The sequence below is a fragment of the Temnothorax curvispinosus genome, unplaced genomic scaffold (genome assembly GCF_003070985.1).
Source record: "Temnothorax curvispinosus isolate PA1 unplaced genomic scaffold, ASM307098v1 QBEX01007285.1, whole genome shotgun sequence".
Classification (NCBI taxonomy): domain Eukaryota; kingdom Metazoa; phylum Arthropoda; class Insecta; order Hymenoptera; family Formicidae; genus Temnothorax; species Temnothorax curvispinosus.
Window position 1 is genome coordinate 1,775,509 of NW_020217065.1, and position 19,380 is coordinate 1,794,888.

The 19,380-nt window shown below is 39.2% G+C and overlaps 1 protein-coding gene across 1 annotated transcript; it reads left to right on the plus strand.

Annotated features, from left to right (window-relative positions):
• Positions 1–246: 246 nt before the first annotated feature.
• LOC112456883 lies at positions 247–14,166 on the plus strand. The gene is made up of 5 exons (XM_025019667.1): positions 247–843; positions 5,773–6,011; positions 11,467–11,607; positions 11,824–11,961; positions 12,621–14,166. Exons 1-5 carry the CDS (start codon positions 525–527, stop codon positions 12,822–12,824), a joined length of 1,041 nt encoding a protein of 346 aa, XP_024875435.1. The 5' UTR covers positions 247–524; the 3' UTR covers positions 12,825–14,166.
• Positions 14,167–19,380: the final 5,214 nt, after the last annotated feature.

Here is a 19,380-nt window from a genome sequence, read left to right on the forward strand (position 1 = left end):
ATTGGAAGCGGGGAAATATAACAGTGGAAGAGACAACCAAAGACGAAGACGAAGAACCGTAAAAAGTATAGGAAAACGCACGAGGGCTACCCTTAACAGTGTATCCCTCTGATTCTTTCTCTTCATCTTGAGTACCCCCGCCATCTTATCAAGCACCCACCCCCCCCTCCCCTCTTTCTCTCTCAGGATCCCACAACCCCTCTACCCCCCTCATATAAGAATCAGTGCATCGCGTGTGCTGGGACCAGTGCCAAACGGATTGTGAATCTGTGCAGACTGTTTTTCGATTGTGACAACCCCTCAGGTAATCGGGAATCGGTGCGGTATCGTATGACGGAACACGTTGAAGCACACACGCACCGTCCATGTCTATATACATATATAGATATATAACGCACGTGTATCTATTGCTCGCATACATACATCGTTGACGCGAAGAGATTCCGCGAGGGATACGGCGCTACTCCCGCCTTCTGAGGCTGATGCGTTCGCGAGTGCCCGCGTGATAGTGTTATGCGATCACGATGATTGTGAAGAACGCGTTAGAGAATCAATCGATGCCAATGGAGATCATACTCACCCGCGATCAGAGGACTACGTCCCACCGGGTCCATGGCGACCATACCATGCGAGTCAACGCGCTGACATCGGAATCTGCGATCTCATCGTTGCAACAGACCAAATATCAGGACGACATCGTCACGAGATGTCATTACGTCAAAGAGACAACCGCGAAAACGCTTAAAGGAGAGAAAAAGAGTGATTCGCACCTCATGCCAACATTTTATCACGATCGGAGAACGCGACATTCTAATGCATCCTCCAGCGTACTCAGATCTCTAAGTAAGTCGAAGTTACCATCGCACACATACATACATACACGCACATACACACACATGCACACATAAAACATCAGATTACACAGTAAGCTTAATGCTAGCAACGATAATTGTACAAATAAATGTTGAGAATTAACATTATTTGTTACAACTAAACAAAAAATAAATTAATTAAAATTTTTGATCCAGAAATCGCCGATTAATACATTGCAAATCGGAGCGTCATATATGTTGAAATATTTTAATGTAACATAAAACGAGTTATTAGCAGGTGCAATATTGATTGCCATAAAAAAAAAATACTTTTATTGTGTCCTTAAACGGACATTATATATATATACTACATCGATTGATTCGAGGTCGTGATAATTCAGCAAAATGTATTACGTAATTATTTTAATAATATTTCGGCTGTTGCATCGTACGGTTCTATCTTTGCAGCGTGGTCGTTGTCAATATAAAAGTTGCATCCTCTTTCCGGCTGCAAGGCTTTCTCCGAATTGATTTAGAAATCATATCAGGATTTGCTTCATTTGCATCAAGCCAGTTGTTTATACCCCTCACTCCTTACTAACCTTTCGTAACATCGACGCAAAAATATATAAACTGACTTCACAAATAACCTATCTATTGAATATAATTGGTTGCACCTTTAGGATTCAGCCAAATTTTCCGTGATATTCTGTATATTAGTCATAGATCCGAAAAGAGAAATACCGATTCGTGTGTGAAAGTAGAGCTCAAGAATCCTATTACTTGGCTAACATCGATAAACTTGATTATGACTCGTAAATCTGCACCCGGAGCGATGCGATTATGACCTGATGGTAAAACCCGCGTGTGTCTCGAAACCTTAATCATTGAACGGCTCGTATTGTGATAAGTATCATTAGACTGGGCTTTAAGTATACTTATCGGTCTACAAGTATGCGTGATTTTATTTTCTTCAGTTGCCAATGGAAATTTTAAACTTTTTATGTTAACTTATAAAAATTATAATTTTTTTACATAATATTATGCCATTCTTTTATAATACATTAAACTCTACTGTATAATAATATAAATAATGTTTTTGATTCGTAAGCATCACTGTACAAAAGAATACATTGTATATATTAGATTCTTAATTACTTATTTAATTAATTAGCAATGTCTCAACATGAATTTTTGTGTAGAAATGTATAGTAACTCTGAATATTTTCTTTTCGCGTATCGGTAAGATAAAAGATGCAATATACATTATATAAACATGATATTACACTTTTTTTTTTATTCGGTTCATTGTCGCTCATGTCATTCTCTTTTGCGACTTTGACGTCATTTTCGAGCATGCCGATGAACGCGTATTAGTCATCCGACTTGTAACGGTCCTCCTTATCGATTCTTCGTTTACAAGTTTGCGAATCTTTTAAGTCTATACGCGTTTTCATTTGCTGTCTTATCTGCCTCTTCCAAATTCTCAGTAAAATCGAGAAGGATGTATAATAGAGGAGCTCTAGATTTCCCGGAATGAATTCAAAACACGGCACGTGCCAGGACGTGCGGTATATTTGCCTCCGTCCGCCCACCTGTTGAACAGCTAGGGTCCTACAGGTGGTTTAAATCCTTAGGTTCTACGAACCGTGAAAAGCTGAACCTCTGCAGAGGTTCATCTTTTAAATATCTGTGCTAGATGCCCAGATACTTTTATACTTCAAAATCAGATGATACATGGGCATTTTGTCGCTCTCATTCTCAAGCGAGACGAAACCTCTTTTAGAACAAGTCGACAGGGTGATACAACTTCGTGTTTACAATAGCGGTGACTTTCACGCGTCATTCTTTTATGACAACGAGAAATTGACGGAGAATAATCTATAATAAATTGTCAAACGTATATGCGCGCCGCGTATTGCGACCTACCGCAACGTGCCTCGGTCCGTAGACACGAACGGAAGAAAAGGGAGTAGCGGGTCGGGAGTAATGGGGTATAATTGTCGCGAGCAATGCGAGGACAGTGCGTCATTACCGCATTTTTCACCGTCTTTCTTGTTGGCCGACAGCAGAGATGCGCTTTGCACCGGTGTTCACCGGCTTTGTGCGCGATACTTTTTTCAACGCGGCCGCGGGTTCTTAGGAATTTCGATGGAACGCCGTCGTTGAGAGTCGTCGTTGAGGTAGGCCCTCGCGGTATCGGCGATATGTAGACGGTACCAGGGAAAGTATAAAGGAGGGTAAAATGGCGCCAAAGCCTATCATCTGCCGAATGTTTCGAGAACTAACTATTCTTTATTGATAAAATAGCAATTACACGACGAAAAAAATATATATTTAATATATTTATATTTAATCCATATATATATATTTTTTTTAGAGAATTTTTAGAGAATGTTAAAAAAATAATGTTTGCCAATAATAGTATATCGACGACAATAGTTTTCCGCCATACGGCATATCGACGTATTTCTGCGAAAAACAATTAAAATCGCGACGCATAGTTCCTGGATTAGGTAAACACGAAAATATAAGTTTTGAACTACAAGATCGCACGCGGCTTTAAATTTCTTTCTTCTCGAGAATGAGAATTTATCTGAAAGTATGCCTATATCATCGTATCCCTTTCTCCGCTGACAAAATTGACCGATCATGGAGCACTAATCGCATAGCAATTAAACGTCCGAGGAGAGAAAAAAGGCGCAGTAATTAAAGAAATAAGAGAAAGTAAACGATGTCTTTGAGCGACGAGTAAGGAGATCCGGATAGCCGAGATCATTTACGTGGATCACTGTGAATTTTGCGGCGCAATAAAAATACTTTGCAGTATGAATGGCTGTTTCTCTCTCTTTCTCTCGATACGGTCTTTTTCGTATATGGGCGAAAAAAGTGCAAGTTGCAAGTATACACGTGTTTCTCCTAACATCATTAGCAGACATTAATTGGACGTTTTCCGCCAGGATTATATCGCCCCTTCGAAGATACTTCTTCTTCTTCTTCTTTTCTACTATTATTTCCGTGAAAATAAAGTGCAAAAATGTGTTTTTATTGATTCGCCGTTGTGTATTATGCAACTATATAGTTACGAAAAGAAGGAATCGAGGCAACGTTTTACAATACACGTCATCGCAACTATAATAACTACATAAAAATTCACGTGATTTAGCTTTTTATTTATTTCTTATTTCGCGAATTAGGCGTTGTGTGACCTATCTGTATTAAAATACGGATTCCAGCACATAGATTAGGCGCGCAAACGAATTTAACGTTTAGCGTCTTTGAGATTTGGTTTTATAAACTAGTAGCGAATCATAGCGTGTTTCGTTTTTAAAAATTATGGCAATGTTGTCGCCGCCGTTGGCCGACACGGTTTTGCGTCGTCACTTTGGGGCGCAAACTTCCCTGCGGCAAATTGCTCTCTCATCGCAACGCAGAACGCACTTAAGAGCCGCTCATTAATATGCGTTAAGTGTTCGAGGCGTCTCCCCATGCCCCGTCCCACTCCTCGTTTTCTCTACATCTCGCTCTTTTTCCGTCTGCATTTCTGTCTCCCTTCGTTTGTACGGCGCGTCCGTCGGCTCCATCATGCGTTCATGCACATTAAAATTAAATTCGTTAGCGCCTGCGGATGGTACGACACACCTCCGGTTTTCAGTCGCGCGCTTACCCGTCCAGTCCAACTATAACGATATAAATTAAAAAGCTGAACTTGTGTAAAACTTCAACTCAATACTTTAAAATGACATTTTTTACTGATCGGAAAATACAACATGATACTCCGTTATATTTGAAACACGATAAATACTGTCAAATAACGATGATAAAGTCAATCAACAAAAGAAAACAGCTTTTTATTGTACACATTTTCTTATTATAGATCACGATTGACTTCAGAGAAGAGAAAGAAGACATACAACTTCCGATATAAATACGATAGAATTTATAATATTGACAAATGTAGAATGTCATATCTTATGAAAATCGATTTAACTTTAAATCAACAATTACACTTAGCAGTGTACGTTCAATGCGTGCATTTTTTGAGACCTCTTCGATACGGCGGTAAAGTGAGAGAGAGAGAGAAAGAGAACATGGATTAAATGCAGGCAACACGTCGTATGCGGTAGTCTCCCGTCGTTATACATCCTTCAAATGCGTACGCACAACTGTTGATGGTTTGTCGTCGTACCGCTGCACGTGATCTGAGGCCCCTCATCAAGGGTCGTAACTCGCGTAATAATGCGACGACGAATTCGCGGGAACGTAATTCGACGTGCGGTGATCTTGAAACTGCCGGATGATCATAAGACGGTCCCGATCGGAATCTACCATTTAGGCGCTTACTATCGACGAGTGAATCCCCGAGGGTGGAAACGGAGGGCCAATGAGCCGGAAGCTCAATGATAATTTCACGCAGGCATCTCGCGCGCTCTCTCACGTTAAATCGTGATTACCACCGAACATTGAGCAGTATCTTCGATTTGTCCCTTTTTTCTTAAGACTCAGACAATTCCGTTAATGATGCCCCTACACAAGTTAATCTTCATCACGGAATGGGTTCAATCCCATGGCACTCGGTTCGTCGCTGGATCTTCGATGGAACTATATTACTGTAACTGTTTCCGCAATCTTTATAGAACTTACTATTGGATATACAATGTACTGAAATATACGGAGCAATAAAAGCATTAACGTGTAAAAACAAAAAACGCGCCTCGTGAATCGCTCTGATTGTTCGATGCGTAAATGGAAACACTCTTTAATACGATGTCAATTGCAATTTCATCCAAGAAACTCAAATAATTTAATATTTACTTAGCCAGTTATCAAAATGGCACTTTAATAGCATAGAATAAAAGCGAATTCCACATTGTGATAGATAATTTAATTATAATTTAATGTATATAATAAAGACCGTTATATAGGACAAGAAATCTAAGGTGACTATTTTTGTTTCCAGGGTTAGGCAGTGCCTTGTTGATTCTGCTAGCGCTGTCGGTGCAAAGTGCCCCAGTAATGAATTCCCCGAACAAAACGGACGATATGAAATGGGTGAATCCCTGTGGCGTATCTACCAAATTACGAACAAACGGCTCCAATCCGGACATTGCTCAGTTGGAGGACCATGATCTCCTCAACCAAATAGTACTCCAAGCGAGAACGGCGTTGAAGCATGCGCAGCTTTTTAGAGATGAATTTGTAAGTAACAGAATACATATTTCTCTCTTTTTTTCGCATTGTCGTCCTCTTCGAAATATTTAGCTGCGTATCTTTTTTTCCATACTTATCGTTATAATTCACGTCGATACGATATCGGTGGTTTTATTGAAGAATTAAGCTCATCAATTCTTCGATAATTACTGGTATGACCTCTGGAAGGGGATTGGAGTGAGGGAACCTCGAGCGGAAGGCGGTTATGGTAGTACTTCCGGTCATCCAAACGTTCGATCGCAGTTCCACATAGATCTTTGAAGAAGCTTCCGATCTTATAAATCATGCCGCGTCTTTACGTTATTCGAAAACGTCTCATTAAATGAATTTTATTTTTGCTTATTGTAAAAATATAATGTAATAGTAAATATTACAGGTCAACTTTGGAATATGGACTTGATTACACTTCTTATTTCAAATTACAATAAATTCGCATTTTGAATTTGTTGAATTTACATTAAATATATTAAATTGAACAGTCTTTAATTACATTATATTTTACCTAACAATACGTTAATTATCTATTCTTTATTCTCAATTATTTATTCAGCTATTATGCTTCTTAAAGTTGTAACTGTGTTTTGGATTCTAAAAATAGTAATCGATTTTATGAGGCAAATAAATACATAGCGAGAAATTTTTGTTTCGAAAGAATCTTCCCAACCAATCGTACCTTATTATCTATGGCCAAGGACAATAAATCACGCACCAGACCCGAGCGGTTTCTCAAGGTTTCTTTCTAAGAGCAATCCAAAAAAAGAGACTGACTCGAAAACCGCAGAAACAGAGGTGATGTTTTGCATTCCAAATTTCATCCGTTTTTCAAGAAAGATTATCCTATATCTTTATGTGTGATCCGCTTGAAACGCAACTCCGTTTGTTGATTTCGCGTGTTTCAATAACATGTATGAGAAAATTTAGACTTCCAAAAAAGAGCAAGAAGCGAGAAAGCGCCGGTCATTAACTCTTAAACGATTGCGTTTCGCCAAGTAATGATATCCAGAAATAGACACCCATGATTGATCGCAGATATCATTTAAGACCAGACAAAGACCGACCTCCACTCGCGCGAACGGTGTTTACCTAGGTGAAGCGGGTATACGACCGAGTAAATTATCATTCGTCGCGTGCATCGAGAAAGGGTATTTCTGCCTCTCCGCGTTATAGGGCCCGTTTCGCCCTGCGGCTCCAGCTGAAGCCTTGGTTAAAAAGCGTTCCCGTTACATCATCGCGCGGCGATACCGGATACCGATGTTTTTCTAAGTCAGCGCATAATTCGATATCATACCGGCCGCGCACAACTCTCATTCCTACCCTTGGACAAGAAAGACAATAACTCGCGCACGTGTAAATGCCTCGCCACTTGCGACATATGAAAGATGGCATGGAAAAGGAATGAAGTCACAGTTGAACATGATGACAGGGAAGAATCAAGTTTCTCTCCTCTCCGGCTCGGCTCTATGCTCGCGGCGAGGCTAACAGCTCCAGGGGCGCCTTCCTCCACTGATATCTACTTGCGGCGACACACTGTCTGGTGGTCCAGTGTCTTCACCGTCCTCAACACTCGTTATCGGTTCAGCGTAGGCCGTCTACCGGCTCTCAAGGAGAGAAAGGAGTAGATTAGCCAAGGATACTGAGAACGGCGGAAATCTCACGACCAATGTATCTGTCGCGCGTGTGGCAAACGACAAGGAAAGTTTGCGGCGGACCTCGCAATCTTTCGCAACTGATGGAGCCATTCTCGCAAGTGGCTTCCGGGATAATTGAAAATCTTTAGAGCACAATCGTCAACTCGCGATCATGGATCTGTCTGTTGCGTTTCGTCTTTCTGCTGTTTGCTTTATCTTCAAACTTTCATTGTTTCGTCACGATGCACGGTGGTTCATCGTCTTTATACGCCGCCTATGAGTAATTTATAAATCGAGTTCAACCGTCCGCAATATTTGCAAATCGCGATAGCGACGGACAACGTCTACGTTTTCGCGCGTGTGCAGACGCGCCAGTACGTGAAGGAATCGGATAAAATATCGGAAGCGGAGGATTCCAATAAATCAGAATCGGAAGCTGCCCCCTCTCCACCGCGTATGGACACCTATACGCTACACTGGCACGCCGCCTGCATACTAAAGCCCAGACCGGATATACAACCTGCCAGTGCATGTACTTGCCTCGATATATACGACACATATCTCCTATCATGGTATACTGCTGTATTTCTATGTCCACTCGCGTCGTTTCTCTGCGCGGTGACATATTTTCCGGACGCGTAATCTGCGTGATGGCCATCGCGATCGCGTGAATTCTCAATTTATCCTTATAAAGTCATATAAGAACATTCGTATAAATATTATCACAAAAATCAGAATTATAATTTGATTAACAACGTTTCTATATCAGGAAAAAAATCTAAGAATCTGCACAATCAATATACTACTCAAAGTTCATCAATAACATTTATAGAAATTATTGACGAAATTATCAAAAAATTTCATAGGATGTATCGATATCGCGAACCATTCGATTGGGTCTCGAAGCCGTCACACCGAAATTTTATAACTTCTAATAAGCGGTACAGCGGTGAAGCCGCGCTAGAAGAAAGACTGAAAGGCTAATTGATTTTGACGGGTCCTCGGCAGCGCCGCGCGGAGAGCCATACCTATTCCTGCCAGCCTACTTCCTGCCAGCTTCCAGCCCGGTTTTACGATTATTCGTGCTCCAGTGTGGCCGACGAGACTTTTACGAGGCACAAAAGACCCGCGCCACAGATTTGTCCGCCGCCAGTGGTTGTTAGCGACAATTCCTTTCATTCTACCCTTTTTGTTCCGCTTTACCACCTTTTCCCGTGCTCGTTCCCGCTCTCTCTCTCGCAATCTCTCCTCCGTATTTATATATCTCGCAGCGAAAATGTGTGAGGAATATTCAAGCGTTTCGAAGCGCGAAACAAAGATCACGGCGATTGTTTTGGAACTTTGTGACTTCCAGCACCGTTTTCCGTATCGCGTTAAAACAAAGATTTGCCGAAGTATCGATTCTCAGGCGGATTGAGAGTCACCACGTGAATGTAACTAACACATCATAAAACGCGACGATGAAAACGAGTTCTTTTCGGCACCTGAAAGGAGGAAAGGTGGACGCAGGCTTAGGAGAGAGCACTATTCGTATAGGTAGACGCGTAGGTCTCGCTAATGTATTTATTAGAGGACTGCTTACACAAAATTACCGTAAAATTCCATTTAATTACCCATCAGGTTCCTCATTACGTATACCTATTACCTATACGCCTAGGAAGCTTTGCGTTATTATTAGCAGTAACAGTCGATGACGCAATTAGTGGCCGGCCACTTGTGTGAGTATTTAATATTTTTCGATACAAAGTAATGGGCCCAAAAGATATCTTTGTATTCTCTTGGACGCTTTCGTAACGACCGGGGCGTGAGAAGGGCCGATCACTGATCGGCGCGCGAGTGGTCGCAGGTACACGAGATCGAACATGCCATAACGAGGGAATGAATTTAATGAATGACTACCGCGATGCCGCCTTTCTATGGGCTACCCTTGCCAGCCATGAATTTCCGCCGCTTGTCGTGCCTTCGAAATCCACTTGTCGTCACGTATATGCTTACTTTCCACTCGGCCGTGTCGATATTTTCGTTCATTAACCTGCACGCGAATTTGTAAGCTTATTTTTCCGCGGCGTCATGTACGATAGATAGGAGGACAGTCCTCGAGGGATATATGATTTATCAAGCTACGCAATCGTGGTTCTTGGCAGTGTGGTTCTCAGGAATGTTGTTTGCGATCGAATGTATTATCGCACTCGCAGGTCGTACGAGAGTAGTGAGAGTAATATCGTACGATGATTATTTCCATTCCCGCTTGAGATAATGGTGCACGCAATGCGTTATCTGCACTGAAAACAATCCAAGATATGAGATCAATGAGATCGAATCATCTTTCCACATGCGCATATACGATATGCAGCAATATTTACTAGATAATATATATTAATGTAAAATGTTAACATCGGAATTCTTGTGTGAGACGGTTGTTTAAATCTTCAAACCCATATCGCAATTGTTTGTCATAACATGAGGCCGATGACCTATTCCATAGCCTCGAAGGCTTGCAAGACTGTCAATGCATCAAGATACATAACATAAACGCAAGACGTTATACAAAAAATTATGTAATTATGTACGATAAAATTTCATTTTATAAAATAACTGTTATAAATTAATATTTATTAATTAATATTTATTAATTCTTTAAAATCTGATGCCAAGTGCAACGGTACAATTTCCTATATCAAATCACGATATCAAAATGGAATACGAGAAGTGACTTCCAATATGTTACGCAAGCTGCAGCACGTTTCCCTCGCTCTCTATTTCTCGCGGCACTTCCCGGCTCAACGGGTGATTCATAATGACTCGTCCGATGTAAGCGATCCCTGATGGGACAATTGGCGTGTCTCGGCCGGCGCCCGGGTTTCCAAGTAATTTCTGGGTAAAGGACTAAGCTGACTTTTGTTAGCTGACCCATCCCGGTATTCCCGAAAAGTCAGCGTGCCGTCGCCGCGCCGCCACTTCGTGGCACGCGCGTTCTCTCGCATAGACAACCGACACGAACTGCCGACAGTGCGTTACTCACGCGGCAGTTCGCACGGCCGGCTGCGTTTTCATCGTACCAGGAACTAGGGATATCGGGAGACTGATCGTATACGAGGTGTTGCACGACGTATAATCGGTGACTAAACTCACTGACATCCAGTGGCGTCGCTTAGCTGCGCTACCGCGCGAGAAATTAACGCGAGCGAATCGGTACTTGCCGCTGGCAATAGTGCTGGCACAATTGGCGAATACCTGGAAATACAATAAGAGCAGCGCGGTGCACTAGTCCGTGATCCTTTCGCGAAGTGACAATATAAAGTGACAGTGAGATACACCGCTGTCAAGATACACGAAGTGCCAAACGCTGCTGTATTGTATTCGCATTATGTTCTTGCTGAATCATATATACTTCTGTCCTTAAGAATATTTTTCATTAAAAAGAATGTACAATATTGCATCAAAACGTATTAGATTATAAAGAAGAATATTAATTAAACAAACGGCTTGCTGTGTTAAATAAACGATTACAACCTATAACAGAATGACAACGACATGATTTTACACATGCATGTCACGTATCGTTTTATATACCCTAATCCTTAATCTATTCCTGTGCACAACGAATATGAAAGATATGCAGAACGATGTAGCAATAACGCGACACCCACGCGGAATAATTTTTCTCAAATTTCCACGAGATTGCAGCGCGCTAAGAGGACGACGATGAGGAAACCTGATATAGTCCTGCATATCTTTCTTCGATGCTGCGGTTCCTTTTTTGAGAGAAACGACGCATCTAATCATGCCCACGTTTTTCTTCTATGATTTTGCAGATCAGACAAACTTTCAAGACGGACTTCGGCAGCGTCCACAATTTGTGGAGGAAAAATCATTACGCTTGGCTGCCTACACGATCTGAAATACCCAAAGAACTGGGAGAGGAGCTGGATAAGAAGCATCTCGAGAAACTGGAAGTACGTGATGCTTTCAATAATATTAGTTTATGTTGCTTTATCTACCTGCGTAATTATTACTAATAATTTATTAGAAATATGTGTACATATTTCTCTAACAAATATGCATCTTTTTTTCAAATACATATTTCTGTTTCGCGACATATATTGTATGTGTATAAATAACTACACGCATTATGAATGGATGATTAACAGTTCGGATTTATATATTTTTAGATTAACACGTCTCTCGTCGATGCGTATGAATATATGCAGAAGTATGCGGTGGGCTTGGAGCAGGTAGTTTTGGATCAGAAGGATTATCAGCCTAAATATCATCAGAAATTCACAGAAGCCGAATGGAAACTTCGAGCGGTAAGTTTAGTTTCCGGATCAAATTCCGTTATCCTCCTAAGTGATTATGCTGAGCCGTGAGCATTCGACCTGTCGCTCTTTCACGGCGTGCGATATAAAAAAAAAGCTGCTGTGCGCGACTTTCACAATAACATCGGTACAATTAGCCTGAATTATTCTGCCTTCTGTTGCCGCAAGCACGATGAAAGACGTTTTGCCAAGTTTTACGATCGTTTTACGTAAAGGTTGAGACGTTAAAGATCGTCGCTAACTACCATTTTATCGACCATTCCGGCGAATGGCTTTGAGCGCGCTCAAATTCCTGTAGAGTTTCCTCCGTTTTTTAAAGTCATTTTTGATGAGCATCGTCGACTTCGAGAAAACAGATTCTGAAGGATCACTGCAGAAAAATCAGTCATCTTCTATTGAAAATTATTAACATTTATATCAATCCTCGTACTTACAAGATACGTTCGTTACTTTTGCGATCAACTCTAAATTAGTAATTGAATTTATAAAATTAGAGCAACTTTACATAGATATTAAAAATTGCAAATTGTCTGTAATCTTTGCTTTAATATCTTCATTTTTAATTAAAAAATGTTATTACATTAAATGTACTCGTATTATCCAAGTGTATTACAAGTGTCTCTAATATCCTGATGCTTTTCTCTTCTCAGGTTCTCTGTGAGATCCAAGTCGCTTTAGAGGAGCGTAGCGTTACGCGACGGCCGGATGTCACTCGAGATGTCATGACGTCTGATTTCCGAACGATGACGGATATGACGTTCCGTGATCTGCGTGACTGGCTGATTTTCCGAGAATACATGAATGGCCTCGAATACGTGATACAAGTGTTTTCGCACCTACGCCTACGTTTGTAATCGGCGCAAATCCTGAAGATCTGTACAGCGAAAGCCGAAGAAGGACTACCAAGCGATGTCCATCTCTCATCTCAGAAAATTAACGCGGTCATTGACAGCTTCATTTTCTTGAAATGATATTGGGAAGAGGATAGAAGGGACAGAGAAAGAGGATCATCTTCTGATTATCAAAATATCTCATTATCGGAAGAGCACAATTTTAGCGAAATGTGTCTTTGCAATGAAAATCGGGCTATTTGTTGGTATCGACGATGAAGATTGATTGATATATTGTCGAACCGACTGATATACCGCATCATAATGTCCATTAATGTATTAAGCTTCTATGATAATTTTTGAGATAGAAGTGCCATCAATGCTCTTGACACCTCATCACCATCCTCTTCGACGCTCTTTGATGTCACTTTGTGCGGTGCTGCATGTAGAACAGAATGAGGAAGAATAGGAGACAAAGATTTAAAAACCGCATCGTTATTGGTCCATTGGCTTTCGCCGTTTCAATTCACGGCCACATACACAATAATCATGCATATTCACATATCACACAAGCTATGATTTCGCGCGAAGATGCCGTACAATGTGAGTGTGTATATTTGATCTTATATATGAGAAAAAAAGTAGGGATAGATAGATTCAATAGCTCAATTGTTCAACATTGAAAGTAAAATAACTCTCGAGATAACAATCAAGTATCACGGTTATCTTACAATCTAAGAACGTGATATCCGTTCCCTTTTTCTTTCGACACATTATTAATATTGAACGTGGCCGCGATTTAATTGGCTCGATTTTCAGTAAAGACTTAAGATTCTTAATAATACTTTTCAATATAAATAATATTTGTAACAATCACTGCTACTATAAGCGATTGTTACAAATAAATAAAAAATAAAAAATTTTAAAATATAGAACAATCGATAAAAGTAAGAGTTATCACACAAAAATTTCATGAAAAATTTCAAATTGATTTCTCTAGCGTGATTATATCCACATAATATTTTGCTTGTCATATAGTGGTTTGAACATATGAACACTTATGACACTTAACACGCATTCTATACTCAAAAAATAGGAAATAATAAGTTGAGAAAAGAGCTAGCTAGGGGGAGAAATATAATATTGCTGTAAGGTTCATAATAAAATATGATCTTTTGAACCTTGCAGTAATTTAGTTCTCTCGTGATCAAATGCATATTACATTATGCACACGAAAATCCCACAACATTAAAAGGCCTCTCGTTAAAAAGGCCTCTCTTCGCGAGCGATTCATACAATCTTATATAATAATTTATTGACTACTTATATATATATATGTATATGTACGTTTGTATATAATATGATATTATATACAATACATAATATCATATTGCATATAACCATTATATATATATAATATTAGTATATCCATATTTATTCAGATTATTTATTTTATTTTTATAAAGATTTTACACTCCGATTAATTGTATTTAAAGTATCTAGTTGAGCTTAAAAGTGCCTAGTGTATATGAAAGAGAGAAAGAGAAAGCTATATCACAATTAAAACTCCGTACATACATGCGATTATTTCGCCTGTGTGTACGGAGTTTCATTATCACAATATTACTATCATCGTGCAAAAGGAGAAGAATGCATCCTCGCGACGAACATCATTATGTGTCGCGCTGTTGCTACTACTTCTCTTCTTGACGTACCTTCGCAGGGTATGAGAACTCTAATCAGAAACTTAAGGAGGCTCGTTAATTTCGCACTTTTGATCGCAATTATTTTACTGGCAAATGAGATTCTTCTAGTATTATATTTTACTCGATATTATTCTTTTAAAAAATATTCTTTTACGTAATCTTTTTTTTTATGCCGATATCGACTTTTTATTAATAATATGCGAGACTGTAGAAGACTATTGGCAACAGGGTATATCACGAAGATTTTCTTCAATCGATTCAAATTTACAATTTTATTCATGACAATCGATATATATATTTTTAACGCATAAGATATATATATTTTTATATCATCATCTACTCCATTTTTAATATTTTTATAAATTTCTAAATTAATTAAATCATATTTTCTCACATATATACACCTTACGCCATTGCAGTCTTCAAAACAATACCAGAGGAATTTTTTTGGTACTTACGATTCATATATAGTCGCGTAGCCAATCTTTTCTAAAAGATTGGTCACGCCAAAAAGTTACTGTGCGATCATTTGCAAATAATAACGTATCGAGGTGTGTACTGTCATACTTAATTTTCACATCAGTAGCAACATGTAAATCATATGTACAAGTCCGAGATATCATCGACGCAATTTTAATGCGTAAATCATTATTTATATACGCACACATGCATCGCATAAAATATATTTTTATTTTCTTATCATCGCGTCTGTGATATGCATCCTAGAACATCCCTCAGGCGACTAATTGTTCATTTCCGAATCGATCCACGCTTGCTTCCGTTCCGACATAAAAAAAAGAGACAGAGAAAAAAAGCGAATGGAAGAAAAAATGGGAAAAGAAGAGAACAAATAGCTGCAGCTAAATGTTTCTATTTCAAACTTCGATCATTACTTATATATTCCTATTTTATTATTTATTATTTTAAAATAATGTGACATTATAGTTTGTAGATCTTTATAAATGTTGATCCTTCGCGCACATATACTGATAAGTTAATTATTTTATAAGTATTCTTTTTAGAGACAGAAAATATCGTCGCAAAAGTTATTTTGCAAATTTTAATAAAAATACGTTTTTCTAAGAAATAATGTAGCAATATTGAAGATCCAAAAGTCGATTAATATTAAAATTGTTTTCTAAGAATAGATCTAATAACTTTTATACGCTTTGAATTGATCTCTGTCTCTTTTTATTACAACTTAAATTGTAAAAATGCATGGAACACATAAGTAATTACCAGTGTGACAAGCTATATACGGTCTTCAAAAGTTTTAATTTATTGCAAAATTAAGTAATTCCGATAATTGTAAATAAGAAGATATCGTGCAGGACCGTAAAAATAAAATTTTAATGATAGGATAATTGCGTTCCATATATTGCGACACATAAATTGAATTTGGATTAACTAATGCGATCGCTTCATATATTGTACACAAATGATCTGATAATATAGTTTAATGTAGTAATAAACTGCAAATTACAATTTTATGTATGGATATGTAATCTAAATACGGGCTTCTCTCCTCAGAATGCCCGTTCTGTTGTAGCATATTAAACCAAAGACCATTCGAAATCTTGTTATTATTTTAATATTACCTTTTTCATCCCTCCCCTAAATATAATTTCCTCTAAAGAAAGATGAATTGAAAACACTTAATAAAGTGTTTCACATCTAAAGAACAAATAGATTAGTTTACTAAAAAAGTATACTAATCAAATCCAATCAAATGGCTTGACGTGCAATAAATTTTACTTGTCTCTAAATTTTTTTTAGTTATGTTATTTTATGCACGTTTCATTATTTGCTTTTTAGTGAGTGTATTAACAAAGCAATTCTTTGATCATTGGCACGTGTTGCTCGAGCATTCGAGCTCGAATATTTCAACCTGACCAAACAGGATTTGCCTTTTCCCATGATCAGTGTCCGATGCCGTGTCTCCGTAGCTGTCGACGTCGTCGGTGTTTGAGAGGAAACGCGTAAGTACATGATCATCGGCCCGGGTACGGCTCTGTTCCAAGCCGCCGTGTTTGCCCACGCTGTTAGCTCATTGTCATCGTTCGTCCAACTTACTTTCTCATAAGGATTTCCACTTCTCTCGTGCTGATTCTGTGTTTAACAATCCCTACCCGCCTTTCCTTTGGTATTCTCATCCAGGTGGTCTCCCGAGCGCCGCCAAGGTGTCAATGTTTTGCCTAGCCATTAAGATCGTTAGCCCATCTACGCTGCGTTTGACAGCCGAAGAGCGATACGATTCAAGAATTTTATAAGAAGTTGGGATAATTGCTTGGTGTAAAAAAAGTACTATATTCTTCGGCGTGTAGTAAAATACGGTACCAAGGAAAACTTTTTATAAGTTTCTCTTTGGAAAATAATTTTTTTCAGGATTCTTTATGCTACAGCCAACAATATACATAATATATATTGTTAAAATTAGAATTTTTAAAAATGTACATTATAGTTATTAAAATAATTCCAATTGCAGACAACATTATAGTAATTATATACAATATGATAAGTAAGACACTGTAATAACTGCATCAGACGACTTCGACTCCGAAGTCCAGAAACATATTTGTTAAACGAGTAAGACATCGATGGCGGTCGGTGAATCTCCTGCAATGGAATTCGAAAAGTCCGGCGCATACATACCATCGGAAAGGAGCATCAAAGAAGAATGGTGCGCCAGTGTCTTCGCCGGTGGCGCAGGTAGGGATCGACGATCGAATCTCACAGGGCGAGATATGAATGAGACGTGAGAAGAGGCCGAAAAGATCGGTCAACGCTATGAATGGCTGGGAAAACTGCGACGTTTTTTATCCTACGGAACGAACACGCTTTACCTCTTCTTCGTTCCTCCTACTACTATTCTTTCACGTTTCTCAGTTGCTCCATCAACGGCGGCGATGTGCCGACCGGTGATCCTTTTGCACTTCGCTCCAAATGAGTCCTGAGAGTGGTCCGGAATCTAGCCCCCGCCGTTGCCTCGGGCAAATACTTCGGCTCCTTTCAACTCGAAAAAAAAAGAAATATTCCAGACCTCGTTGTAATTAGGATAGTGCGCCCGCATGGACAGCTACAAGGAGTCTCTCTCTTTCTCTCTCTCTCTCTCTCTCTCTCTTCGTCACTCACTATTCATTCTTCTTCATCACCCGCTATGTAACTCGCCCTGTCCTTCTTCGTCCTCGCCTCGTCGCTATTCGTCTCGAATACCTGAAGGCGTTCTCCCGCTAAGTTTCTAGTGACCCTCAAGACAACTTACAATAATGTCAAGACAAAAGGTTTCAAAAGTTGAGTAGTTTTCGCAGGTTACTGCGGCTTACCCTTGGAAACAGACAATCGACTGTGCCATCAAAATGTCACTTATTGTATATCATATAATTATTTACTAGCCCCTTACAATATACATATATATTGTTACTCAGGTATTATTTTATTGTTAGAAAAATTGCAAAATATTCACAAAAAGTATAAAATAACATATATTCTTTTGCATTTGTACGAAAGAGTGCGGAGAGTGAATTTTTTGTATTCGCCAATCAAAATAACCTGAGGAAAACGAGCATGGCACACAGTCATTCTTAACTACTGCTGATTGAGGGGCGGTGCTGTGCTAATAGGTTTCATCCCTCGCCCTCCTACCACGGATACCACGTTCTAAAACAGTCTAGATTTATTTCACGACTAATTTTGCCTTGTTAGCCGATAGGCTAGTACAAGAGGTCTATCCTTATTTCGTCAACAAAACACATGCATGTCCCTCATCATGATTAAATAGATATTAATGGCGGTTGCTTCAAACTATTCGTTTTCATACGCATATCATGTTTCGAATATTACTTCTAAATTTTTTCGTTATATATCTTAACGAATTAAGTTATTTGGCATTACGATATGTGTTAAATTCTTCGATCAATAAATTTATATGTAATTGTTACAATTCTTTTTTCATTGAAAAAAGATTCTGGTAAACTACAATTAAACATAAACATAGGTGCGTACAGAATATTAAAAAAGTTAGACATATTCCGTGTAAAATTGTTAATGTATGCGAGAAAGTTAATTATTATCTGTTCAGAATGAATACTTACAAAAAAGTAACGAAAGATGATAATGCATCTTCTCTTGAATGTTATTGCAATAAAAACAAGAAGTAGAAGACGTTACATAACAAGCATAGAAAACGCGAATTGGAATTATTTCCCATGTTAGCGATTGCAACGCGTTTTCTCTCGGTCAACGGTAAGATGGCTTCAGAGAAAAGAGGTACCGTTCATGGGAACTGTGAGACCGCTTCCTAGAAGAGTGAACACGACGCAGATATCGGTCGGAAGAAAGGAAAAAGAAGAATTCGACGCAGCGTCGAATGAAGAGGGACGATCGGCATTATGGAAATACCGCTCTTTCGCAACGTATCGTCGACGCGGTCGACGTTTTTACCGCAGCAGCTCGGGGCTATCGTTTTCGGCAAGTTGTTCCGGTCGAACGAGATGCATTTTGTCGCGAGATAACGTGCGGATTCGGGCACGTGGGTGGGACGGCGATAACCGGTAAAACACACGAACACTTTTAACAGCTAATTGCTGTAGATAGGAACGATCAAGAAGTTGACCGTGGAGTCGTGGTATATCGTCGATCGTTCTCGCAAAATGCATGGGAACTAAAGCCATCCTGACCGGTGCATGCGTCATCATCAGCCGTATCCGCATGGATATGCGAGATGATTTCAATTCAAACGATGCACCAAAATTGATTGAACATCGCTTTCAAAAGTTGCCAGCGTAAAGTGCAGTACAAAAAAGTAATTTATCATGCAACGTTGCGTTATAACAATACTTTTGTTTAACATATGTCACTTATTCCGTTAAAAAAAA